The sequence below is a fragment of the Podarcis erhardii genome (genome assembly GCF_964252035.2).
Source record: "Podarcis erhardii genome assembly, chromosome: 15".
Taxonomy (NCBI): Eukaryota; Metazoa; Chordata; class Lepidosauria; order Squamata; family Lacertidae; genus Podarcis; species Podarcis erhardii.
Window position 1 is genome coordinate 9,420,408 of NC_138505.1, and position 25,723 is coordinate 9,446,130.

The 25,723-nt window shown below is 48.5% G+C and overlaps 2 protein-coding genes across 2 annotated transcripts; both read left to right on the forward strand.

The window, feature by feature from the left end:
• Window positions 1-1,889: 1,889 nt before the first annotated feature.
• On the forward strand, window positions 1,890-6,908 carry CKS1B (CDC28 protein kinase regulatory subunit 1B). Its single transcript, XM_081841513.1, has 3 exons — window positions 1,890-2,150; window positions 3,290-3,417; window positions 6,406-6,908. Exons 1-3 carry the CDS (start codon window positions 2,092-2,094, stop codon window positions 6,456-6,458), a joined length of 240 nt encoding a protein of 79 aa, XP_081697639.1. The 5' UTR covers window positions 1,890-2,091; the 3' UTR covers window positions 6,459-6,908.
• Window positions 6,909-11,191: 4,283 nt separating this feature from the next.
• FLAD1 (flavin adenine dinucleotide synthetase 1) lies at window positions 11,192-25,021 on the forward strand. Its single transcript, XM_081841087.1, has 8 exons — window positions 11,192-11,239; window positions 14,255-14,497; window positions 16,623-17,382; window positions 18,257-18,404; window positions 19,543-19,641; window positions 20,513-20,702; window positions 23,152-23,225; window positions 24,483-25,021. Exons 2-8 carry the CDS (start codon window positions 14,327-14,329, stop codon window positions 24,616-24,618), a joined length of 1,578 nt encoding a protein of 525 aa, XP_081697213.1. The 5' UTR covers window positions 11,192-11,239; window positions 14,255-14,326; the 3' UTR covers window positions 24,619-25,021.
• Window positions 25,022-25,723: the final 702 nt, after the last annotated feature.

Below are 25,723 nucleotides of genomic sequence, written 5' to 3' on the forward strand. Positions count from 1 at the left end.
GGGTTGTTTTTATTTCTTCCTCCCCTCCCATGGAAAGAGCTGTTCGACAGTGGAACAGATTCCCTCGGGAGGTGGTGGGCTCTCTCCTTCCTTGGAGGTTTTTAAGCAGAGGTTGGATGGCCATCTGTCATGGACGCTTTAGCTGAAATTCCTGTCTGCATCGCAGGGGTTGGACTAGATGACCCTTGGGTCCCTTCCAATTCTATGATTCTATGATTTACCAGGAAGTAGGGGATGTGGGTGGCGCTGTGGGTTAAACCACAGAACCTAGAACTTGCCGATCAGAAGGTCGGTGGTTCGAATCCCCGCGACGGGGTGAGCTCCCGTTGTTCGGTCCCTGCTCCTGCCAACCTAGCAGCTCGAAAGCACGTCAAAGTGCAAGTAGATAAATAGGTACCGCTCCAGCGGGAAGGTAAACGGTAGCGTTTCTGTGCGCTGCTCTGGTTCGCCAGAAGCAGCTTAGTCATGCTGGCCACATGACCTGGAAGCTGAACGCGGCTCCCTCGGCCAATAAAGCGAGATGAGCGCCGCAACCCCAGAGTCAGTCACGACTGGACCTAATGGTCAGGGGTCCCTTTACCTTACCTTTTAGGGACCACCTGCAATACAAGAGATGGGCGTGGCATATGGAATAGGCTGTAGACTGAAGTGTGTGAGACAGGCAGGGAAGCAAATTTCTTGTTGTTTAGTCGTGTCCGACTCTTCGTGACCCCCTGGACCAGAGCACGCCAGGCACTCCTGTCTTCCACTGCCTCCCATAGTTTGGTCAAACTCATGCTGGTAGCTTCGAGAACACTATCCAACCATCTCGTCCTCTGTCGTCCCCTTCTCCTTCCCTCTCTCCCAACATCAGGGTTTTTTCCAGGGAGTCTTCTCTTCTCATGAGGTGGCCAAAGTCTTGGAGCCTCAGCTTCAGGATCTGTCCTTCCAGTGAGCACTCAGGGCTGATTTCCTACAGAATGGATAAGTTTGATCTTCTTGCAGTCCATTGGACTCTCAAGAGTCTCCCCCACACTGGAAAAGACCCTGATGTTGGGAAAGATTGAGGGCACAAGGAGAAGGGGATGACAGAGGACGAGATGGTGGGACAGTGTTCTCGAAGCTACGAACATGGTTTTAAGTTTGGTAATAAGGTCAAACTCATGCTGGTAGCTTCGAGAACACTGTCCAACCATCTCGTCCTCTGTCCTCCCCTTCTCCTTGTGCCCTCCAGAAAGAGAAGCTGCTGAATTGCAACTTATTACCAAACTTAAAACCATGGAGAGACCTGGTCTGAACAAAGACATTGGATTCTTATCTCATTATACATGACAAAGGCATTTTTCACCTTCTCACCCCTTGCTTTTTCCTGTAAGACCTATTGCAGTCGTTAAGAGTCGTCAACAGGCTCATCACAGCTATCTGCCAATCACCCAATCCCACCACCCTTCTGAGTAATACCCCTCGGGTCTGGTGACTTCTGTTTCAGTGTATCTGAAGAAGTGTGCATGCACACGAAAGCTCATACCTAGAACCTACTTAGTTGGTCTTTAAGGTGCTACTGGAAGGAATTTTTTTATTTTGTTTTGACTATGGCAGACCAACACGGCTACCTATCTGCAACTGATTATCCCTGCCTCCCTTCCTCTTCCGCGCAGAGGACGGACGGCGATAAATCATTAATTTAAACAAATTAAGAAAAGCGAGCGAGGGGAAGGGGAGGGGAAATCCCAAGCCAATGCCAATGCCAGCCAATCAGCACTCTCCACGTCAATAAATGTCGCCCTCCCGGCGCCTCCTCCGCCCAATCAGCGCCATCGGCGGCGGCGTTTGAAAAGCGGCAGTTGAGGAAGGGGTGTGTGTTTGCGTGCCTGAAGCGCGGGGGAGGGAAGGAGAGGACAGCAGGCGGCCTCGCGCACGCGCCGAAAGGAGGTCTCGCGCCGGGCTCCTCCCTCGTCCCGCCTCCTCTTCCAACGGGCGCCAGTGAGAGAGGCCTGAGCGCGCGCCGCCGCTCGCTCGTTGGCTGCTGCTGCTGCAGAGGCTGCCGGGATACTTCTGTGACGGGATTCGCCTGTTAATTATCGTCGTCGTTGTTGTTGTTTCCCCCCTCTCATGGCTCACAATCAGATCTACTATTCGGACAAGTACGACGACGAGGAGTTCGAGTACCGGTGAGAAAAGGCGAGGCCTAAGGCGGGGAAGCGGCGGGGTTTGCCCTGAGAGGGAGAGGAGGGGCGTGGCTAGGGGTTGTTATGGCGACGTTGAGGGGCGGGGCCCTAAAGGAGTGGGCGGGGCCTTCCATCAAAGAGAGGTGGGCAGTGTGGTGTAGTGGTTAGAAGGCGAAGACTAAGCCCTGGGTTCAAATCCCTCCACTCAGCCATGAAGTCCATTAGGTGGTGACTGGCTTCTCAAGCTAGCCTACCCCACAGGGTTGTTGTGAGGATAAAATGGGGGAGGGGAGAGAGAACCATTTGCTCCATCTCAGCCTCCTTGGAAGGAAAGGTGGTGTCAAAACGTAATATTATAATGGAATTGGCTTCAGGAAGAATCTTTCGGAATAACGAGCAGTTCTGATGGTAAGTTAGGGAGCAGCTCTGGAATGAAGCTCATAATCTGTTATTTGGATGGCTCTAGCATTACCATTACTGTTATTGTCATAGTTTCTGGTGTAGGGGACAGTTTTTAGGAATAATCTCTCAGGATAGTAATCAGAATAACCAGTTATGATTGTGGGTTGTTGGGTGCAGCAGATTCAGTACTAGGAGAAAGGAAGTTTCTGATATACTTCCTTTGTTACACTGTGCGGGTGGTTTGGATTGAGAGGTGGCTTTCCATTGGCTACTATATGTATATAGTACTGCCTTGAGTATTGGAGGCAACATGCTTAACAGTTGCTGAAGAATGACAATAGGAAAGTGACTTTTCTTTCAAGTCTAGTCTTGTGGGCTTCCCAGAAATGTAAGACCCTGCTGGATCAGGCCAGTGACCCATCTAGTCCATCTTCCAGTTCTCATAGTGGCCAACCAAATGCAAAACTCTCCTGCGGTTTTCAGCTACTGATATGCAGAACGAAACATTGCTTCCTCTGATTGTGTAGATAGACCGTAGCCATCATGGCTAGTAGCCATTGATAGGCTTGCCCTCCATATATTGGATCGATTGAACATAACTGCTGGACCAGATGGGCCATGGGTCCAATGCGTTGGTTCTCTTTACTTTCTGATGATTGGCTTAATGGTCACAAACTATTTTACAGTGATCCTTCCTGTGCTTCTTTTAACATTCTCTTCTCTTGATCCTGCCACTGCAGGCACGTGATGCTTCCTAAGGACATTGCCAAGCTGGTCCCGAAGACCCACCTCATGTCCGAGTCAGAGTGGCGGAACCTGGGGGTCCAGCAAAGCCAGGGCTGGGTTCACTACATGATCCACGAGCCAGGTAGGTTGCACAATGGCACAGGAGGCCTGGAGCAAATGCTAAGAGACCTTGCTTGAGGGGAAGGGCTGACAAAATGGCTTTCTGATATCAGGGTAGCAGGAAATAGATTGGGCAGGATGTGAGACCTGCTATCTCTCTGTTGCACGTGCACACATTTCTTCTTCTTGATGACCAAAAAGAGCTGTACTACAGTAGCTGCTTTAAACACCAAGTTGAGTTGTGCCCTGCCAAAATTCTAGGCAGTTGGCTTTCTTACGTCTAGGGGTGGAGGATATGTGATCCCTGATTGGTTGGGACATGTATCTAGGGCATACTTGGTGGACCTGTGCCCCTCCAGATATTGGACCACAACTTCTATCATGGCTGACCATTGAGAGTCCTGGCTGGGACTGCTGGGATTTGAAGTCCAGCAGAGCATGGAGAGCCACAAGTTCCCTGCCCCTGCCCTGGATGAACAGCTAATCTGACCTGATATAATCAGCTCCTCTAGTTCCACACTGCACATACTTAAGACAAGGAAGTCGCTCCCACAGGAGGCAGGCAGTGTTGGTCAGCGACTCGGATGATTTTAAAAGAGGATTGGACAAATTCATGCAGTAGGTCATCAATGCCTATTAGCCATGGTGACTATGCTCTGCCTGGCTTGAGAGCAGTACATGTAAAAAGGATCTAGGAGTCTTGGTTGACTACAAACTTGACATGAGCCAACAGTGTGACGCGGCAGCTAAAAAAGCCAATGCAATTCTGGCCTGCATCAATAGGAGTATTGCATCTAGATCAAGGGAAGTAATAGTGCCCCTGTATTCTGCTCTGGTCAGACCTCACCTGGAGTACTGTGTCCAGTTCTGGGCACCACAGTTCAAGAAGGACACTGACAAACTGGAACGTGTCCAGAGGAGGGCAACCAAAATGGTCAAAGGCCTGGAAACGATGCCTTATGAGGAACGGCTAAGGGAGCTGGGCATGTTTAGCCTGGAGAAGAGGAGGTTAAGGGGTGATATGATAGCCATGTTCAAATATATAAAAGGATGTCACATAGAGGAGGGAGAAAGGTTATTTTCTGCTGCTCCAGAGAAGCGGACACGGAGCAATGGTTCCAAACTACAAGAAAGAAGATTCCACCTAAACATTAGGAAGAACTTCCTGACAGTAAGAGCTGTTCGACAGTGGAATTTCCTGCCAAGGAGTGTGGTGGAGTCTCCTTCTTTGGAGGTCTTTAAGCAGAGGCTTGACAACCATATGTCAGGAGTGCTCTGATGGTGTTTCCTGCCTGGCAGGGGGTTGGACTCGATGGCCCTTGTGGTCTCTTCCAACTCTATGATTCTATGATTCAGTAATGCTTCCAAGTACCAGTTGATGAAAACTACAGGATGGAAGAGTTCTCTTGTTCTCAGATCCTGCTTGCAGGTTTCCCACAGGCATCTGGTTGCCCACAGGGCTGGGCTAGGTGGTCCATTGGCCTGATCCAGAGGGATCTCCTTGTGTTCTTATGGACAACAGTGAAGGGGGGCTTTTGCCTTTATGCCTGTGGACTTGCTGGAGGAATCTTGCAGGCTCTCCTTATGCTCTTCAGAGAGCTATGTCTGAAGGGAGATAGCTCTCCCATTCAAAGGGAGGCAGTGAGGGGTGCAGATTACTGTTACAAATTATAACTACAATCACAGTAACTGTATAGACTGTATATCTATTCAGACTTAAAGATATTTAGGCCTTTGCAGAGAGCCACTGCCCTATAAAGCCTGTGTTTTTTAAAGCACACAAATGTGGCTTCAAAAACAGCATCCAATGCTTCTGTCGGCTTCTTGCAAATCCCAGATTTGATTTAAAGTTGCTAGTTCCTCACTGCTTTCTATTTAAGCGAATGCCTCTGCCTCCCCTAGGAGCAGAGTTTATGTATTAATAAAGTACTCCTTATGGCCGTTTACTGGTGTTCATAATGTTCACCACCCTTGGTATGTGATTGAATATGACAAGATGAAAAGACTCCTGGCATATACTGCATATCTTGCCTCTCAGTTTGGCAGAGCACCAGCCATAGTCGGGAGTGTCCATTACCTCCACTAAAGCAGGAAGTTACTTTCGTCTTGTCCAGATCACAGTCAGGGTTGGCCTGTCACTCATTGGGTGACAGGAGCTCTGAACTGATCAGGGAGCTGGCCAGGGATATCAAGAAGAGAAAGTGCCCTGCAGGAAAACCAAATCAGAGTTTTGATGCAGTCATTTATTTAAGAACTATTCCTATAACTCATGCCTTGCTGTAATTGTGCTATATAGACTCATCTTAAAAACTTGGCTCTGTAATTTGTTTTTATACTGAATATGCTCTGTGTATAGTTCTGTATGGTTATATGTTGGCTTATACATATGCTTATGATAAATCAATAAAAATTAATGTGATTAAGTAGAAAAAAATGAAATTTTTGAAATCTTTTAACCACCAAAAAAAGCTTACAATGTTCTGCAGTCACAATTTTTGAAAAGGGAGAGGGACCTGTGACAAGCGTAAGATTCTGCTTCTCCCGATCCCTTCTGCCTGCAGATTTTTTAACATAGGAAGCTGCCTTATACTGAGAGACCATTGGTCTATCTCTCTCAGTGTTGTCTACACTGACCAGCAGTGGCTCTCCAGTGTCTCAAGCAGGGGTTTCTCCACACCTGGAGATGCCAGAGATTGAATCTAGGGGCCTTCTGCATGCAAAGCAGCTGTTCTAGCACTGCTCTCACATGGTTGTAGCTTTAAGCTTATTGTTGCTGCAGTGTGGATTACCAACTTCAAATCAAAACCTGGATTTGGAGGAAGCTGATGGATGCATCGGATGCTGTTTTGGAGGTCATGTTTGCGACACAGCTGTGACTGTGCCATGTGCAAAGTGCTCATCTGATTTTTGACATATGCTTAGAAACACCCATGTTAGGCTTGAGTCACCTGGCCTTTCAATATTATTTTCTAGATCTTTTTTTAACATGCCATTTCCTCTCTCCCTGCAGAGCCCCACATCCTGCTTTTCCGACGGCCGCTGCCAAAGAAGCCAGAAAAATGATGTGCTTGGGCCTTTCCCCATGTTTTAGCTATAAGCACCTTTAAACAAAAAACCCAGCAAACTGTGTTTTTTGGAAAAGTTTGACAAATGTTTTCACTATGTCTGTCAAGAAAAGGCCACTCAATGCAACAGTTAATGCCGGACAAGAAAAGCTTTGCTTGCTGCAGAAAGACTGTCTGCTGAAAAGGATTGGTTTTAGCTGCTGAAACATTGATATTTTTTTACACTGGCTGAAGCCTTGCTCCTGCTTTATCCCACACAGCAGGGCTGGTTTGGTTTTTAAACCCAGGAGAATGCGGTGTGTTTCCCTGGTTGGATATTTCTAATCTATGTTTTTTAAATCTTTTTTTAAAACCTTGTATTTCATGTTAATCCTTTGGAACTTTTAAAAGTTATGCTTGATATGACTGTTCTTCAGGGTCTGTCAATAAAGCACCAAGGTTTTACACATCCTTTTTGCTTATTTCATAGACTCCCTCAAACCTTCTGGTTGCTGTACTCTCAAATGTGGCTTGAACAGCTTTGTATTAACAGCTGATGTGCAAACAGTGCATGGAATTGCATGTAGACAAGTGAATGGACAGGCAAAGAAGGGGAGGATCTGCCAGTGTGTTGGGTAGATATCTACATTTTTATCCAATCAGTGGTTATTTCTATGCCTCCAGGGGCAGTGCCTCCCTTCTCCATGGTCACCATAACAATGCTAACAACCAGTGGCGTAGCGTGGGGGGTGCAGGGGGGGGCGGCCGCACCAGGCGCAACATCGGGGGGGGGGGCGCTCGCCGCCTCCGGAGTCGCCAAAGAGCCTCGAGCGCAGGCTGTAGCAGAGCCCCATGTCTCGCGGAAGCGACGAGCTGTGCGCGCGTCCGGGCTGAAGGCGTCCAGCAGGCAGCAGCTCTCAGCACTCGCCGCGGTCCGCGCGCGTCAGGACCGCAGAGGGTGCGCCAGGTAGCCCCTCCTCACAGCCCCGCCGCCGCTGCTGCTGCAGCTGCTGGGCCATGTTGCATTTTCCTCGCCTCTCTGCCCTCCTCCGGGCAAGCGGCGTCATTTGGGCGGCAGCGCCAGCAGCAACTCGCCTCAGATCACCTGACACGGACCTGCCGCCACCGCCGTGGTTACCTTACCGTAAATACCCCAGCCCAGGCAGCAGCAAGAAGCTGGCAGCGGCAGCAGGTTAGGGGCGCAAATTACTTGCCTTGCCCGGGTGCTGACAACCCACGCTACGCCGCTGCTAACAGCAAACCTCTTAGCAGGCTACTAAATTATTTTATTTCTGCTGGTAAATAACCTTTATGGATTTATTTACAAAGCTGAGCTAGAAGTATTTAAAAAATAAGCTGCAGATGAGCTTGTGCATGTTGTTGGCATCCATCTGTCTCGGGAGATAGTGGAGGAGTATGCTTTTGCAGGTGATGTCAAACTGTTGGAAAGTTGCAGTGCCTGCTGTGGCTGTAGAGACCGATATGGGAGAGACATGTTTTGTTGCAGGTGGGGCAGACGAAGGCATCCAGTTGTGCTGCTGCAGATACGTTTCTTCTCTCTGCGCTCCTCCCAGCAGTCATTCCTCCTCTGGTCATTGCTGTGCAAAATGGCGTGATTGTCGTGTCTCCAGGCACTGCGGTCATCTGCAAGGAATTTCCACATAGCAAGGCTGGTGTCACGTTTGCAGACATCTTTGTAACGTGTGTTACAGCTTCTCTTTCTGAGGCCTTTCTGCAGAAATGGCACTGTCTCTTAAAACAAACTTTACGCATCAAGAAAGGACGTAGCTGCCTCTCCTTAATACTTAAGTGGGCATAGGAACAAGTGGGGGCTGGGTCATGTGCATTCAGTTCCACAGTATTTTTTCCCTCTTAAAGAAGCAACTTCCACCTCTGCGGAAAGACTTGGCAAAGCTGCTAGCATGAAGAAACGAAGGAATGGGTTAAGGTTAGGGGAACCTCTTGCCTGGGGGTGGATTGCAGCCCTCCAGTCCTCTCTGCCTGGCCCTCAAGACTTCCACTATCTACACCCCTAACTGACCCTACCCTGTGCTCTCCTTGAGTGCTTTTTGCCTGGCTGGAATATATCCTTTGCTAATGCCTTTTCCTTGCCTGGATGTGGACACAGAGGTCTGTATGTGTCGAAACCTCTGTCTTCAGTGTGGCTGGAACATACTCAACCATGCAAAGGTAAGTGTCATGCCTGTTGCTCCGCCCATTTTTGTCTCTGGCTATGCCCACCACTAGCTCCCTGAAAGTTTCCTTTAGTACAAGGGTAGGGTAGCTTTTTCAACCTAACAGCTATTCGTGAAACAGTAAACTAGTTGCCTCACCTACAGCTTTTAAAAATTTGAACCTATCTTGAGTCCCAAGGACGTCAGAACAGGCGAGAGCATTCAGGAGAGAATATTTGAATTATTTTTATTCCAGCTCAAATGCAAAATGTCGTAAAGTCCACCTGGAATTTTTTTGGGTAAGCTTAAAATTGGGCAGCAAGCACCCTAATTGACAGAAGAGCCATTGCAACAGCCTTTAATATAAGAGTGGGCAAGCGTTAGCCTCTGGGTGTTGCTGAAATACAACTCCCATCAGCCCTAGCAATCATGGGCAATGGATTTGGGCAATGAAAACTAGCTCAACAGCATCTGGAGGCTCCACCAACTTGACTCAAGAGGTGGTAGAATTAAGAGGTGGGAAGATAGAGTTGTCTGGTTTACACCCAATTCAAAGTAATGGTTTGCTCAACCAAAGCATAGGTTGTCTGGTCCCAACAAACTAACAACGGTTTGTTTTCTGGCAGCGAACTGTGATGTGAAGTCACAATTTCCTTGGCTTAGGAAACACAGTTTGTTTGGGCCGCGGTGTGTTGTTAAGGCCAATCCTAACAGCCTTGCTTGCCCATGGCTTCTTTTGCCATCCCACCACATATGTTCGCTGACCTACAGAAGCAACAGAAGCTGGAAAACAAACCAAGCTTTGGAGAAACAAACCATGGGTTCTCTGCAATATGAGTAATGGCTTGCTGAGTAAACCATGGTTAAAGCAAACCTTGGCTTAGCTTTGTGTGCAAACACAAGCAACTGCTGCAGCATTTTAGAGAGTTTTTATGAGCAGGATTTGTGTGAGATATAAAAACCCTGGTCCACCCAGATCTCAAAGTAGGCTGTCATGTTCTACACAAGCAGAACTTTAAACGGTTTCGAAGCATAGTCTAATTTTTAACATGCACTATAGCAGCTGAGCTGACTGACATGTCCTGGCCTGTGCATCATTACTAAGGGGAAACACAAGCACTCAAAAACATTTTGTACCATAACGAGAGTTCACACACACACACAAAAGAAATCTGCCAGGGTGAATTCACATTATGAGTCATGAAGGGGACATCTGAAAACTCGTAGTACTTTTCTAGTGTGTCTGAGTGCATAGTTAACAGACAAGCTGATGTTTCACAACTTTCTCCTCCTTTGAGGAAATATTTTCCAAGTCAGAACCTATCTGCTGAGGAAGTGCTGACCACATGCAGTGGATTCTGGGAGCAGGGTACAAACCCATTTTACTGGATAGACTGGTTGGGATTCATCACTGGCCTACGTTGACTGCAACTGTGCCCTAGAAACACACCTCACACCTTGCAAGGGAAAAGTGGTAGTCCCAAGCAATCTGTAAGATAGCCTTTCTTCCCAGCAGAGTTTGAAAACTGCTGCTATGGAGGATTTATATTTATATAAGATGGCAGCATGAAGTGCTTCTGTACAGTGTGCTCAGTCACTGCATTCCATCTCCACCAAATTTTTTGGATAGCTCAGTCGGTAAGAGGATGTGACTCTTAATCTCAGCGTCGTGGGTTCAAGCCCCACGTTAGGCAAAGACAATTCCTGCATTGCAGGGGGTTGGACTAGATGACTGTCGTGGTCCCTTCCAGCTCTACAATTCTATAGCCACTGAACATAGGTAAAGGTAAAGGGACCCCTGACCATTAGGTCCAGTCGCAGACGACTGGGATTGTGGCGCTCATCTCGCTTTATTGGCTGAGGGAGCCGGCGTACAGCTTCCAGGTCATGTGGACAGAATGACTAAGCCGCTTCTGGCCAACCAGAGCAGCGCATGGAAACGCCGTTTACCTTCCCGCCAGAGCGATACCTATTTATCTACTTGCACTTTGAGGTGCTTTCGAACTGCTAGGTTGGCAGGAGCAGGGACTGAGCAACGGGAGCTCACCCCGTCGTGGGGATTCGAACCACCCTAGGCTCTGTGGTTTAACCCACAGTGCCACTGAGCATACTCAAGCCTTATTGAACCTTTGAGAGATTTAGTCTCTCCTTCCTCCCCCTTTTCTGTCTCCCCCTCCCAAATATTTTCCATACATCTGCCAACCTTGCCTGCTCATACACCTTCCTAGATTGATGATGATCTGTAGTGTATTAATATTATTTTCATTATCACCCTTCATTTCATCTCCTTACTTTTAGCTATCTCTCCCCCTAAGAGCCCCAACCTCCCTCCTGCCTTTCAAAAACAACCTCGAACGAAGGTGAATGCCGCAAAGCACGATGGGAATCGTAGTCCCCCGCTCCCCAATGGTCTCTTGCTCATTCTCCATCTTCCTTCTAGTAGGCGCATCAGGCTTGCTACGAGACGAAGCTTCTGGCCAATCGGTTCCTTTCCATAGGCCGTTCTTTTCCCCGCCCCTTTTCCTGCTGTCCAAGGGGAGGGGAGGAGGCGGGGCGACGTTGACGGAGCGACCAATGGGCGAGAGGCGGGCGGGGAGATTCGATGAGCTTTGATCTGAGACGGGAGGTGAGTAGGAAGAGCTTTGAATATGACTTTGGGGGGCTTCGCGAGGCTCCGCCCCAGGATGTGTTTTCAGGGCCACCCCCTTCCCCTCTGTGTCCTGAAGGATGCGAAGGAGAGTAACTCTGGCCACGTGCAGAGTGCTTTTCCTCCAAGGGGACACAAAACAGGGTTAGAGCTGAAATCATGTAGCCTTGGAGTGGGCAGAGGGTTGCCAACTTCCGCACTGGCCCCTGAAGCTGTGCCTTTTAAGAGCAGCTGGATCTGCAGCGATCAGCAAAGTTTATCTCCCGTGACAGCCACATCTTCACCTATTATTGTTGATTTTATTATGTTGCTTTATTAATTTTTATTAATAATTATTTTAGATTTCTTACCTGATTTTCACAATGAAGTCCCAGAGTGGGTAATAATAATAATAATAATAATAATAATAATAATAATACAATATTCTATACAGCACAATGCTTATTTTCATTGATCTACCAATATATACTGGGGCAGAGTTTGGTAAGATTGGTGCCCTGAGCCAGGACAAAATTTGGCACACACCCCCCCCCCCCAATATTTCTTATTTTCACAACAATTCTTTTTGGTACTGTTGCTTTTTTATGGATCTTATCAGTGGCTACTCTCATAAACACAGGTCATTGTTATTTCTATCTTGCCCTTCCCTCTCAAAGAATATTGTAGACCAGTGTTTCCTAAAGTTGTAGTACGCATACCCCAGGGGGTACAGGAAAGGGTTTCAAATGGTATATGACATATATATATATATATATATATATATATATATATATATATATACACACACACACACACACACACATATGTACACACACACACACATATATATAATAGATAAAATAGTATTATTAAAACTCCCCCCAAATTATTTTCCAAGAAGGGGCAGGCCAGTAAGACTCAATTTTCAAACCCAATTATTGTAAGTTTGGGAAGTACCATTGTAGATAATGTAATACTTGTTTTAATTTATTTACACACATATATATTGATTTTAATATATTGTAGTCAATAGGGGGAGCTGGGGTGTTTCATTTGTGTGTGCGTGTAGGTGTTTTATGAGGATGTTAATGTTTTATGTAGTTTTTTAATGGCTCGATGCATTTTTGCTTATTTTTAAAAATGCAAGTTGCTTGGAGACCTTGTGCGAACAAGCGACTAGTAAATTTGATAATAGTAATAATAATATGTGCATCAAAACTTCACTAATTTTGCTCAAGAGATTGAAGCTAGGGTGCTTTCCCTTCCTTTCTTTTCTGACCGGTTGGCACCCATCCTTGAGACCCCTGGATTCTAGGCCCAATGCAGGGAGCTTCTGCTATGTAGCTTGGCTGGAGAGCTTGGGTTCCTGAATTCCTTGAGAGGGAAGGGCAAGTGCAGCTCTGACTTCACCAACCTGGAAGCTTCCAGGTGTTTAGGACCGCACTCCTATCAACTGCAGCCAGCACCGCGGGGGAGAGCTTCCTTCATTTTGGGAAGGGATGTTACCAGCCTTTCATGCATGTGTCAAAAGGGACGTGGGTGGCGCTGTGGGTTAAACCACAGAGCCTAGGACTTGCCAATCAGAAGGTCGGCGGTTCAAGTCACCATGAAGGGGTGAGCTCCCGTTGCTCAGTCCCTGCTCCTGCCAACCTAGCAGTTCAAAAGCATGTCAAAGTGCAAGTAGAGAAATAGGTACCGCTCCGGCAGGAAGGTAAACAGCATTTCCTACATTGGCTCCCAGTACGTTTCCGAGCACAATTCAAAGTGTTGGTGTTGACATTTAAAGCCCTAAACGGCCTCAGCCCAGTATACCTGAAGGAGCGTCTCCACCCCCATCGTTCAGCCCGGACACTGAGGCCCAGCTCCGAGGGCCTTCTGGCGGTTCCCTCGCTGCGAGAAGCAAAGCTACAGGGAACCAGGCAGAGGGCCTTCTCGGTAGTGGCACCCGCACTGTGGAACGACCTCCCAACAGATGTCAAAGTGATAAACAACTACCTGACATTCAGAAGACATCTTAAGGCAGCCCTGTTCAGGGAAGTTTTTAATGTGTGATATTTTAGTGCATTTTTGGTCTCTGTGGAAGCCGCCCAGAGTGGCTGGGGAAACCCAGCCAGATGGGTGGGGGACAAATAAATTATTATTATTATTATTATTATTATTATTATTATTATTATTATTATTATTCCGTGCGCTGCTCTGGTTCGCCAGAAGTGGCTTAGTCATGCTGGCCACATGACCCGGAAGCTGTACGCCGGCTCCCTCGGCCAATAAAGCGAGATGAGCGCCGCAACCCCAGAGTTGGCCACAACTGGACCTAATGGTCAGGGGTCCCTTTACCTTTACCTTGTTTGTTTGGAGGCACGGAGGAGGTTTTGCCTGTTTTGGAGAGGACCTTTCTGAGCATCGTCAGTGGATGTGAAATGGGTATTTTGCGGGGCCTGCTGCAGTCTTTCAGGTTTCCAAATGTGCCTGTGGAACTCCCCCAAAAAGAAAAGTTTGTAGACCCCTACGCCAGATGACTTTAAAGAAGTCACACCCTTCAAAGAATTCTGTGCACTGTAGTTTGTTAAGGGTTGCTGGGGCAGGGGAAGAAAACTATAGTACCCAGAATTATTTAAGGGACAGAATGTGCTTTGAATGTGCCTTCATGTGTACACAGCCATAACCCTCGCTCCTGCCCTGTGGACATTTCAGTGCTCATTCTCACTGTTTATTAATTCTAACTCAGTGCTGTTTCATGGAATCTGGTGGCAGCTTTGCATTCAGCCGTAGCTTGGTCGCCATAGGCGAGAAGGAACCCCATGCAGGTGACCAAACGAGCTGGCCCAAGTGCCTGGGAACAAAATGCAGAGAGAAAAACGCAAGGCATGTCTTGTACGTTGGCACCTCCCAGCACCAAGTCTCCACACCTGCATCTGGGTGGCTTTAAACGTACGAGGCCTTACAAGGAGTGGTCCATCGCAAGGAGAGGTAAACAGGGAATTCTACTTTGTGATAATCTTGCTTGTTCCCAAGTTTTAGTTCGGGCCAGCCTCCTTGCTGCTTTGACATGTGGGCCCCCCTACGCCCTGCTGAGCGCTGGCAGTGATGCGCTGGAACCTCCGGCTCTGCCAGGGCATTCTGCACACGGGACGGCAGAGCGGGTATCTCCGAGCCATGGCAGCACAGAGCAGCGCCGCCGCTCCCGGAACCAGTGAAGGAACCTCAGATGGCAGCGTGACAGCTGGGATCATAGTTATCGGGGACGAGATTCTAAAGGTGCGTGAGCTGCGGGAAGGTGTGGCGGTGGCCCTTGTCTTAGACGCAGTGGCGGCTGGTGATGCCCGTTGTGGGCTGGTGAGGCTGGAGGCAGAGAGGGCAACAGTAGGCAGAGCCAGAGGCAGTAATAGGCGGAGCCTGGATTCTAGATTTGTCCCCATCCTTCTTCCTGCGAGAGCCAATGCAATTTAGTCTATATCAGGGGTCCCCAAACCATAGCTGTCACAGATTTGAAAATAAGGGACAAGCAGCCTCGAAAATAAGGGATCAGCAGCCAAAATAAGGGATCAACAATTACTTTGATAAAATACATATTTTGTGGCATGCAAATGGCTTTAGATACCTATTAGGTCCATAAATTACCATATAGCATACATTCAACACAAAAAAACAGCAACAATTTGTTGTTGACAAAGGACAGCTGGAATAGAAAGGGCACCATTACCTTCAGTAGCTTATTTAAGGGACATCAACAATAAGGGACAGCAGCGGGACATGGCGCTGGGATAAGGGACTGTCCCACCAAATAAGGGACGCTTGACAGCTATGCCCCAAACTAAGGCTTGTGGGCTGGATAAGGCCCAAGGGACTCGTTTATCCATCCCACAGCGACCCCTGCCACCCACTTTTACCAGCACTGTGCTGCACAGCTGCCCACTTCCGGGTCCGAGGAGTACCGGAAATAGCGCATGCGCAAGCATTATTTGCGCATGTGCAAGCATTATTTCCAGTGCCCATCCAGGTCGGAGGAGGCCCGTGCACATGCGCACAAGCTATTTCCGGTGCTCCTCCGACCCGGAAGTGCGCTGGAAATAGCGTGTGCACACACGTATGGGCACCATGTGCTCCCCCGCCCCCCGGCCCGCTGTGCAATCGGCACTGGAGACACCGGCCCGAGGTGCGGTAAGTTCGCTGACCCCTGGTCTATATGATCTACATGGAACCCCAGCCGGTAATCTAAATTGATCTTTTGTTTTTATAAGATTTCATTAAGACTTTTCATAATACAATTAAAAACAAAATGAACCTAAATGAAAGGAAAAGGAAAAAAGGAAGGAAAAGAAGAAGGTCCTCTCTCAAAGGAAGATCTTAAATCTTGTCCCACACACAAAGAGGCGAGACTTTTCCAGCTCTCACCTGGGAGATCTTCCCTTCCCTGCCTCTCACGCAGGGTCCTTCATCAACCACCCGTCTCCTTCATCTGCACGCAGACCCCTCCCTAACCCTGAGGATTAAGGGAGATAACAAAAACCAAAGTGGAACAAAATCAAGAGCTAAATTAGAGCTCCCTGCCTATTGACATCAGGAGGCGTCTTCACTGTAGCCCTTTCAGCACCTGCTAAAAAAAATTTTGTTTAGACAAGCCTACCTAGATATTTTTATGATGCATTTGGGGGGGTATTTTGGTGGTTTTAATTTTTTTAATGTTTTTTTGGGGGGTGGTGGTTAATGAAGTTTTCACAATCCTATAAAAAAACAAACTAATTACAGGAACTAAAAGAAAGAAACTGAAGAAAAAAGGAACAGGGAAAAAGCTACAAAATACTCCCTCACCAATATATGTTTATTTGTTTTTAACCAATAACCCTATTGCTCTTTCCTTTTTGTAAACAGATGTGAAGTGTTCTGCAGTCAAGCGGTATACAAATATTATGAAATAAATTAATAATCTGGCCTCTGCGGTTTGGTCCAGTTGAAGTTCCTGAGTCATCCTCAAGGGCAGCCCCACGCAGATTGGATTGCCGTAATCCAATGTGGATTATTAAGTGAAATATGTAATAGGATTGACGGGGTGAGCTCCCGTTACGCTGCTTCTGCCCACCTAACAGTTCGAAAGCACGTCAAAGTGCAAGTAGATAAATAGGTACCGCTCCAGCGGGAAGGTAAACGATGTTTCCGTGCGCTGCTCTGGTTTCTCCAGAAGCGGCTTAGTCATGCTGGCCACATGACCCGGAAGCTGTACGCCGGCTCTCTTGGCCAGTAAAGCGAGATGAGCGCCGCAACCCCAGAGTTGGCCACGACTGGACCTAATGGTCAGGGGTCCGTTTACCTATGTAATAGGATGCAGGATTCGGCAATATTTGTGGCAGACCTCTTCGCACTGACAGCTCTCTTGTTTCGGCAGGGCTACACCCAAGACACGAATTCCTTCTTCATGTGCAAGAGGCTTCGCTCGCTGGGTGTGAAGGTGGACAAGATCTCCGTGGTTCCTGACGACGTGGCTGCCATCGCCGACGAAGTCTCGTCGTTCTCCAGCAAGTTCACCTACGTCCTGACCTCGGGCGGGATTGGCCCCACGCATGACGACGTGACTTTTGAGGCAGTCGCCCAGGCTTTTGGAGAGAAGCTCGTTGCCCACCCAGAGATGGTGGAGCTGGTGAAGAAGTTTTTTGGCAAGACGGGGGCCGACTGCCCTGAGATGAAGCTGGCCCGGGTCCCCGCATCGTCGCTGCTCAACTACGGCGAGGACGAGAAGACAGGCCGCCGCTTCCCCTACCCGCTCATCAGTGTCCGGAACGTCTACGTTTTCCCGGGCATCCCGTCGCTGATGAGGCGAGCGCTGGATGGTCTTGGCCACCTCTTCCGCAACGAGAAGACCCAGTTCTGCTCGCAGGAGATATTTGTCAACTCCGAAGAGACCCTCATCGCGCCCATACTTGACCGGGCCAATGCCAACTTCAGACGTCGCACAAGCCTGGGCTCCTACCCGGACTGGTCCAGCAACTACTTCCGGGTCAAACTCACTCTGGACTCCGATTCGGAAGAGGACCTGGAGGAAGCGGTTGCCTTCCTGATGAAGCACCTGCCGCCGGGGATCGTGGTGCCCCTAGTGGCCGATCCCGTCTCGCAGGCAGCCCAGGACGTGTATGCCTTAGCAGAATCCGGTAGGGGAATACAGTCATACCTTGGGGTGAAGGCGATTCGGGTTAAATCATTTCAGGTTGCATCCCGCGGCGACCCGGAAGTACTGGAAAGGGTTACTTCCGGGTTTCGCCGCTCGCGCATGCGCAGACGCTCAAAATGAAGTCACACGCATGCGCAGAAGTGGCAAATCACAGGGGTTTGGATTTAATAACTCTTGTGATTCCTTCAAACCCTGCAGTTCTATGATTCTAGACACCAAGCAAAAACATTCCTCTTCCCCCATGCCTTTGGCTCATTAAACAACTCACGGCCTTTTAAAGTGGGGCAGGGTATTGTTTCTGTTTGTTATTATGGTAAGTATTTTTGTGTTTTTATATTGTAAACTGTCCTGTGATCATCCGTTGAAGGGCAGTATAGAAATTTAATAATAATGATGATGATGTCGAAGTTCACCAATGGTCAAGTCTTGTCAACTTAAACTACCTTATAAGGTTGTTGTGAGTACAGTGGTACCTCGGGTTAAGTCCTTAATTCGTTCCGGAGGTCTGTTCTTAACTTGAAACTGTTCTTAACCTGAAGCACCACTTTAGCTAATGGGGCCTCCCACTGCTGCCGCGCCGCTGGAGCATGATTTCCATTCTCATCCTGAAGCAAAGTTCTTAACCTGAGGCACTATTTCTGGGTTAGCGGAGTCTGTAACCTGAAGTGTATGTAACCTGAAGCGTATGTAACCCGAGGTACCACTGTATAAAATATGGAGGGCAGGACCATGCACACCACCTTGGTAGCTCCTTGGAGGAAAAGGTGGCAAATAAAAGTAATAATGTTTTTAATTCTTATTACTATTGTTTTCAAAGACCCTGTTTCATCCTAGTTGCCTTTACCTCTCTGTAGGTTCCCCTCTTGGCCAGAAGGTGGCAGCAGCAATTCGGACCATTGAGGAAGCTTTGGATAAGCACGCCCTGTCAAAGCTTTGCGTCGGATTCAATGGGGGAAAGGACTGCACAGCCTTGCTTCACCTCTTCCATGCTGCTGTACAAAGGTACTTTGCACCCTCTTCTTTCAGTATTTCTCATTAGGGCTTCCCTAGATTGGTACCAGGCAAGGGTTGTTGTTTTTTAAGCCTTTTCTAGCCCTGATTGCATAACAAATCGCACAGTCGTTTCCCAACTTTTGGAATTTTTCAACAAGGCATCACAAGTTTCTAGTCCTCATCACTGGCTTATCTGCATTTTTCTTCTTCCTTTCTCTTTCCCCCAATTCAGATCTGTTTCTTGGAAGAACTATAAAAAACAAAAATACAAATCAGGAAGGGCAGGTGCCCATTTGTGGCATTTTGAGGGCCTCAGAATCAGGGCTTGTCCAGGACAATTCTTTCTGCCTGCAAAGGCAGCAGCTGTTAACAAGGACACATAAAGAGAACCTCCTTATTCCGAAGCAGTCTGTCCCTGGGTGCCAGTTGCAAGTGGGGAAGGGGAAAGCAGCTTTTCTTTCCTTGCCTGTGGACTTCCCAGAAGCTGGCCCCCATGAGGAATGGGGTGCTTTGGGGGTGGCAGGGCAGACATAGCTCATTGGCGCAGCACATGCTTGGAATGCAGAAGGCCCAGGTTCAGCCCCTGCGTCTCCAGTTAAAAATAAAACCAGTTACCTGCTAAGAGGGCAGAAGTCTCTTCTCTGCCTGAGAACCCTGGAGAGCCGCACTGCCAGTCAGAGAAGGCAATTCTTGCCTAAATGGACAAATAACCTGGTATAACGCAGCTTAGTGTGGGACGTGGGTGGCGCTGTGGGTTAAACCACAGAGCCTAGGACTTGCCGATCAGAAGCTCGGCGGTTCGAATCCCCGTGACGGGGTGAGCTCCCATTGCTCGGTCCCTGCTCCTGCCAACCTAGCAGTTCTAAAGCACGTCAAAGTGCAAGTAGATAAATAGGTACCGCTCCGGCGGGAAGGTAAACGGCATTTCCGTGTGCGGCTCTGGTTCGCCAGAAGCGGCTTAGTCATGCTGGCCACATGACCCGGAAGCTGTATGCTGGCTTCCTTGGCCAATAAAGCGAGATGAGCGCCGCAACCCCAGAGTCGGTCACGATTGGACCTAATGGTCAGGAGTCCCTTTACCTTTTAAGGCAGCTTAACTGGTTCCCACTGAAATGAAGGGTCCCTGTGTTCTCTCTTTCCCACCCAGGCAGTGTCCGGAGAGGTCGGAGAAGCTGCAGGCTCTTTACATCCGGATTGTGTCCCCGTTTCCCGAGATGGAGGAGTTCATCGAAGACACAGCCCAGCGGTACGAAACATGTACTTTCATTCCGGGGGGCTGGTGTGAAGTCCCTTAACAGGCAACAAACAAAACGATCGGCACCTTCATTTGTTGTATTCCCGTATTTTGTGTTTGTTTCATTTTGAGAACCGCCTAGAGGACTTTTTGGAAACGGGAATGGTGCTGTCAGTTGGCATTCTGGGGGATTTGCTGAGGCCCCAACATCCCAGCAGGACTCCTTGCTGTTTCCACCATAACTCCCTTATCCCAGCGCCATGTCCCGCTGCTGTCCCGTATTGATGATGTCCCTTAAATTTTCCGGGTTTCAAAGGAAGCAGCTCCTCTCCCTCCCTCCCTCCCTGCCGGCCAGGGAGGAGGGAGGCTCCAACTGTGTTGCTTGGCTGCGTTGCTCACCCAATAAGGAGCCTAAGAATGACTGGGGGATGGAGCTTGCATGCCTTGTGCTGATCAAATCGGCCGCGTTGCCTGGGGACTCGCCTTTGCTCAGCGCTTCCCAGCGGAGAGGTGACAGTAGTTTCCCTTGCTGCATCCCCTTTGCTGGGTTGCTGCACTGTGGGAACGACCGCTTGAGGCTTCGTTTGGCTGCTGGCTGGGCTTTCTGCCTTTGGCTTGGAGGGGCTCAGAAGTTGAACATACCTGTGCTGGGAAAATCCCTTATTTTGGCTGCTGATCCCTTATTTTCGAGGCTGCTGGTCCCTTATTTTCCAATCTGTAAGTTGACAGCTATGGTTTCCACCCAGATCTAAAATGCAGCAGTCCTCAAGGATCACCATCATTGTTATTAAATCTGTTGTAAATGAAAAGGTCTTCTTTGTCTGACACAAAAAAAAAAAAATATGTTGGCGTCAGGCGAGACTCCCTCTTCTACCTCCCGCAGGTACAACCTTCAGATGTGTAATGTCCACGGGAACATCAAACAGGCGCTGGGCGACCTGAAGGTGCAACAGCCGCAGATAGAGGCTGTGTTGATGGGCACCCGTCGCACAGACCCTTACTCATGCACCTTGACGCCCTTCTGCATGACGGACCCCGATTGGCCCCAATATATGCGGGTCAACCCTCTCCTGGTATGTAGCAAAGGCACTGTGGCATGTCAAAGGGGGCTGGGTGGGTCTGTGGGGGTTCCTCATAGGCATCTTGCCCAGTAAGCAGAGATGATGATGATGATGATAAATTTATTATTTATACCCTGCCCATCTGACTGGGTTTCCCCAGCCACTCTGGAGGGTTCCCAACAAAATATTGTTGTTATTATTATTATTTATACAGTGGACGCTCGGGTTGCGAACGTGATTCGTGCGGGATGCATGTTCACAACCCACATCTGCGCACGCCCGGGTTGTGATTCTGTGCTTCTGCGCATGCACAACCACCGAAACCCGGAAGTAACCCATTCCAGTACTTCCAGGTTTCGGTGGTCCGCAACCCGAAAAAAACGCAACCTGAAGTGGCTGTAACCCGAGGTATGACTGTAATAATAATAATAATAAAGTGATAAAACATCCAACTGCCCTAAACAGGGCTGCCTTCAGATGTCTTCTAATAGTCAGACAGTTGTTTATTTTCTTAACATCCGATGGGAGGGCGTTCCACAGGGCGGGCGCCACTACCAAGAAGGCCCTCTGCCTGGTTCCCTGTAACCTCGCTTCTCGCAGGGAGGGAACCACCAGAAGGCCCTCGGCGCTGGACCTCAGTGTCCGGGCAGAACGATGGGGGTGGAGATTGTAGCTAAGGGTCTGAGTGTGGAAGGGGGGAAGCGTGGCCTTATGACGTGGCTCCACCCTGGTATCAGCCACAGATTGAGCTCTGGGCTTCAAGGGCGCCATCTCCGCTGCTGTACCAGCATCGCATGAGAATCCCATCAGTTGACACCCCCCCATGGACCAATCCCGGCCCTCCAGCCCCTTATAAAACATTGGCTTCAGATCTTGCTTCTCAGATGTCATCTGCACTATGCACTTAAAGCAGGCTAGAGAAAATTTACTTCAACTTGCTGCTCTTTTATTAGTTGCGCTAATAAGGAAGACAATTTGCCTCCTTCGTGCTATGTAAAAATCCAGAATGCTTAACATCTGTATTTCTTTTTTAGTATTCCTCTCTTATTCACTGAGCTTACTCATGATGACCTTTATCCTTTCGTATCTTGTCATCTAAACCATTTTCCTGGCCTTATTTATCTCCCTTGCCTCCCATGTGTAATAGAGGTTTGCTAAAGTGTTATCCTGGAGAATGCAGTATGTGTGGATTGCTAACAAAAAAGGATTGGGGGGGTGTCAGTTGTCGTGGGGGGATAAATAGTTATTTGATCTGTTGTTACTTGCCGTATTGCATTCGACAACCTCTGCGATAACTGCCTCTGACTCAAAAATGACAAAACATGCTGAATACTTTTTTTTAATTATTCTGTTCCTAGATAGTATTATTGAAAGTAAATAAAAATATACCCCGTGAAAGGCATGGCTTCCCCAAAAGAATCCTGGGAACTGGAGTTTCTTAAAGGTGCTGAGACTCCCGTCATGGAACTACAATTCCCAGGGTTCCCTGGGAAGAGGGACTGAATGTTAACCCATTCTGGAAATTGTAACTGGTTTGTTTGTTTGTTTGTTTGCTTGTTTAATGCACCAGCCTTTGTCAAAAGATTTCAGGGTGGTTCACAAGATAAAAAATACAATATAAAAGCACATCTAAATAGTTAAAGCAGAAAAAACGAAACAATACTGCCTCATTACATAAATACATGTAAAAGGCTGTAGGATATTAATCCATCGTGAGGTGAATAGGGGTCTCCTAATGGCACCCTTAGGGACGCGGGTGGCGCTGTGGGTTAAACCACAGAACCTAGGATTTGCCGATCAGAAGGTTGGTGGTTTGAATCCCCGCGACAGGGTGAGCTCCCGTTGCTCGGTCCCTGCTCCTGCCAACCTAGCAGTTCGAAAGCACGTCAAAGTGCAAGTAGATAAATCGGTACCGCTCCGGCAGGAAGGTAAACGGCATTTCAGTGCGCAGCTCTGGTTTCGCCAGAAGCGGTTTAGTCATGCTGGCCACAGGACCAGAAAAACTGCAGACAAACGTTGGCTCCCTTGGCCAGTAAAGCGAGATGAGCGCCGCAACCCCAGTCGGCCACGACTGGACCTAATGGTCAGGGGGCCCTTTACCTTTAATGGCACCCTTAACAAACTACAGTACCCAGGAGTCTTTGGGGGAAGCCATGGCATTTTAAAGTGATATGATACAGCTTTAAATGTATTGCGCAGATGGGGGGGGGGGGCTCGATCTGATCCATTCTATTCACTAGAGGAGACATTACCGAGTTAGACTTCTCTTTTCCTTCTGAGTGCAAACCCTTTTCCTGCCTTTCTCAAACACTGTATTACGTGCCTCTGGCCCTCCTCTGATCCTCTGTGCCTAGGAAGGTATATAGGTCTAAACTTGCCTTCATTTGCTGAATAGCTTCCTAGAGTAGAGGAGTTTAAAGGAATGTCAGCCCTCCTGATTACGTTGCTCTCCTTTTCCCAGGACTGGACATACCGGGATATATGGAAGTTCCTTCGCATGCTCTACATCCCGTACTGCATTCTTTATGATAAGGGGTAAGAATAGATGGAGAATTAATAATAATAACAACAACAATATAGCAATACCGACTCTACCCCAGCTGGGTGATTTGGGAGCCAGGGTCTGGGTGTGATAGATTCAGGAATGCAGCTTAATCCAGAAACTGCAGTTAGTGATTAATTAATGCTGCAGCACAATTGCTGACAGGAGCGGGGCCTTTTCAGCACGTAGCGCCTCTGCTGGTTCCCTGCTTGCCACAAATTCAAGGTGTTACTATTAGCATATAAAGCCCTTAACAGCTTGGGACTGATTTACTGGTGAAATCATCTTACCTTCATATATGCCCACCCGAACCGCTCCGATTTTCAGAACCGGCACCATTACGGGTGCCACATAATCTTTGTTCTGCATTTGTAAGAAATTGATCTTTTAGTGTGGCAGAACCTACACTTTGGAACCCCCTGCCTGTTACCATCGGGCAGGCAAGCCTATCCAGGCATGTAGACATGCGTTTTAATCTGGTTTTTGTTTTTTTTAGCAAATTGTTTATTTCAATTAACTTTTGAATGTTTTAAATAGTTGCTTTCCACTCTTCTTACCTCATTGTTTCATTCTTTTCATAAACCATTTCATGGGTTTTTTTTGTTTTTTTTAACAATCGAGCAGTTTGTTACCATTTTGTGCAAGGGAATAAATGTAAATAAGTGCCGTATTTTTCGCTCTATTAGATGCACCAGACCATAAGACGCACCTAGTTTTAGGAAGAGGAAAACAACAAAATAATAAAATTCTGAATCCCAGAAGCCAGGATAGCAAGCGGGATCGCTGTGCAACGATCCTGCTGGCTGTCCTGGCTTCTTGCTTGGCCACGCACAAACTCTCCCAGGCAAGAGGAGCCTTCATCCCCTGCCCGGGAGAGGCTGTGTGCGGCTAAGGCTCCCCCAAGAGCCGCGCTCCCTTTAAAGAGTGTGTGGAGTGTGTGTGCGACTCTTGAGGGCTTTTCCCTGAGGAGGGAGAGGGGCAGCCCTTCTCCCTCCTCAGGGAAAAGTCCTGAAGAGCCGCTCACACGCTCCACGCGGCTCTTTAAAGGGAGCGCTGAGCAGAGCCTCCCGCCTGCATTCACTCTATAAGATGCACACACATTTCCCCTTACTTTTTAGGAGGAGAAAAGTGCATCTTATAGAGCGAAAAATACGGAAAATGTTCTAAGGCACATTGGAGATGAAGTGCCCCTGCTTGCTGTGGCTTAAATCCATCCTGTCTCTCTCCCCCACCCCGATCCCTCTTGACAGCTACACTTCGCTTGGGAGCATGAGTAACACACAGAAGAATCCGGCGCTGCGCTATACAAACGCCGCAGGGCGGGAATGCTACCGGCCGGCCTATGAGCTGGAAAACGAAGAGGACGAGCGCAACTCCCGCCACTGAAGCCTGGCTAGGCCTGATGCTCGTTGCCCCGGCAACCGCTGGCCAGCGCTGGAGAGCTGACAAGGCTTGGTTAAGCCTGGCTTGGTTAAGGCTTGGGCCAGGCCGAGGCAAAATGGCGTTGGTGCCGCTACTACCGCTGGGCCATCAAGGGACTGCTCTCACATCGAGAATGTGATTGGCCAGCCCTGTCCTTGTGACAGTTGGCTGTAAACACTGTTCCGTCCATCATGTGAGGGGACAGTAGACCCTGGGAATAAACTCTTTGCCTCTTTGGGTTATGTTCTGCTGTGTGTTTTAACAGTGGGGTGTGGGCAAGGTGGCGTGAGATACGGGCTCTGCAGGGTCCAGTGGTGCCAAAGTGTAGCGCTCGAATCCTTTCTTTGACCTTCCCACACCCCCAAATTTGCCATATCAGGGGCAGGGAGCCTGGCGCCACCTTGAGGTTGCTGAACCACAGCTCACATCAGCCCCGACCATTGGCCATGCTGGCTCCCAGAATGCTATCTGTTTAAAGTGATAGGATACTGCTTCTAATGTCTGGTATGAATGGGGCTCAAGTCTGTTTTTCAAACCTATTTGATCAAAATTCACTCTAGAAGCTATTCCAACAAAGCTGGGTCCAGTTTTGAGGATGCCATGGGGAAAAGGTCCTCTGATTCACCCCCTCCTCTGTCAAGCGAGCCGAGTGGGGCTTAGGGACAGGGAAGAAATGCAACTCAGCTCATATGGCTGCTTCACACCTTCTGAAACAACAGTGGTGTAGCGTGGGTTGTCAGCACCCGGGGCAAGGCAAGTAATTTGTGCCCCCTAGCCTGTGGATTGCGCCCCCTAACCCGTGGATTTGTGCCCCCTAACCCCCAGATGTTGCGCCCGGTGCGGCCGGCACCCCCTGCACCCCCCACGCTACGCCACTGTGAAACAATAAGGGAACTGAAATGCACACTTCTCTGAATTTTGCATTGCAGTTCTCAGGCCAACAATAGAAAGAGCAAGGGAAGGGAAGGTAAAGGGGAGCAGGTGGCGCTGTGGTTTAAACCACTGAGCTTCTTGGTCTTGCCGATCGGAAGGTCGGTGGTTCGATTCCCTGTGATGCAGCGAGTTCCCG

What these genes read in the sequence shown, in the direction of transcription:
- CKS1B (XM_081841513.1), top strand. Translation starts at nt 2,092, where the DNA reads ATGGCTCACAATCAGATCTACTATTCGGACAAGTACGACGACGAGGAG. An exon ending in GACGAGGAGTTCGAGTACCG is followed by an intron (nt 2,151 to 3,289) that starts GTGAGAAAAGGC and finishes CTGCCACTGCAG; the next exon opens with GCACGTGATGCTTCCTAAGG. An exon ending in CTACATGATCCACGAGCCAG is followed by an intron (nt 3,418 to 6,405) that starts GTAGGTTGCACA and finishes CTCTCCCTGCAG; the next exon opens with AGCCCCACATCCTGCTTTTC.
- FLAD1 (XM_081841087.1), top strand. Translation starts at nt 14,327, where the DNA reads ATGCGCTGGAACCTCCGGCTCTGCCAGGGCATTCTGCACACGGGACGG. An exon ending in ATCGAAGACACAGCCCAGCG is followed by an intron (nt 19,642 to 20,512) that starts GTACGAAACATG and finishes TACCTCCCGCAG; the next exon opens with GTACAACCTTCAGATGTGTA. An exon ending in TGCGGGTCAACCCTCTCCTG is followed by an intron (nt 20,703 to 23,151) that starts GTATGTAGCAAA and finishes TCCTTTTCCCAG; the next exon opens with GACTGGACATACCGGGATAT.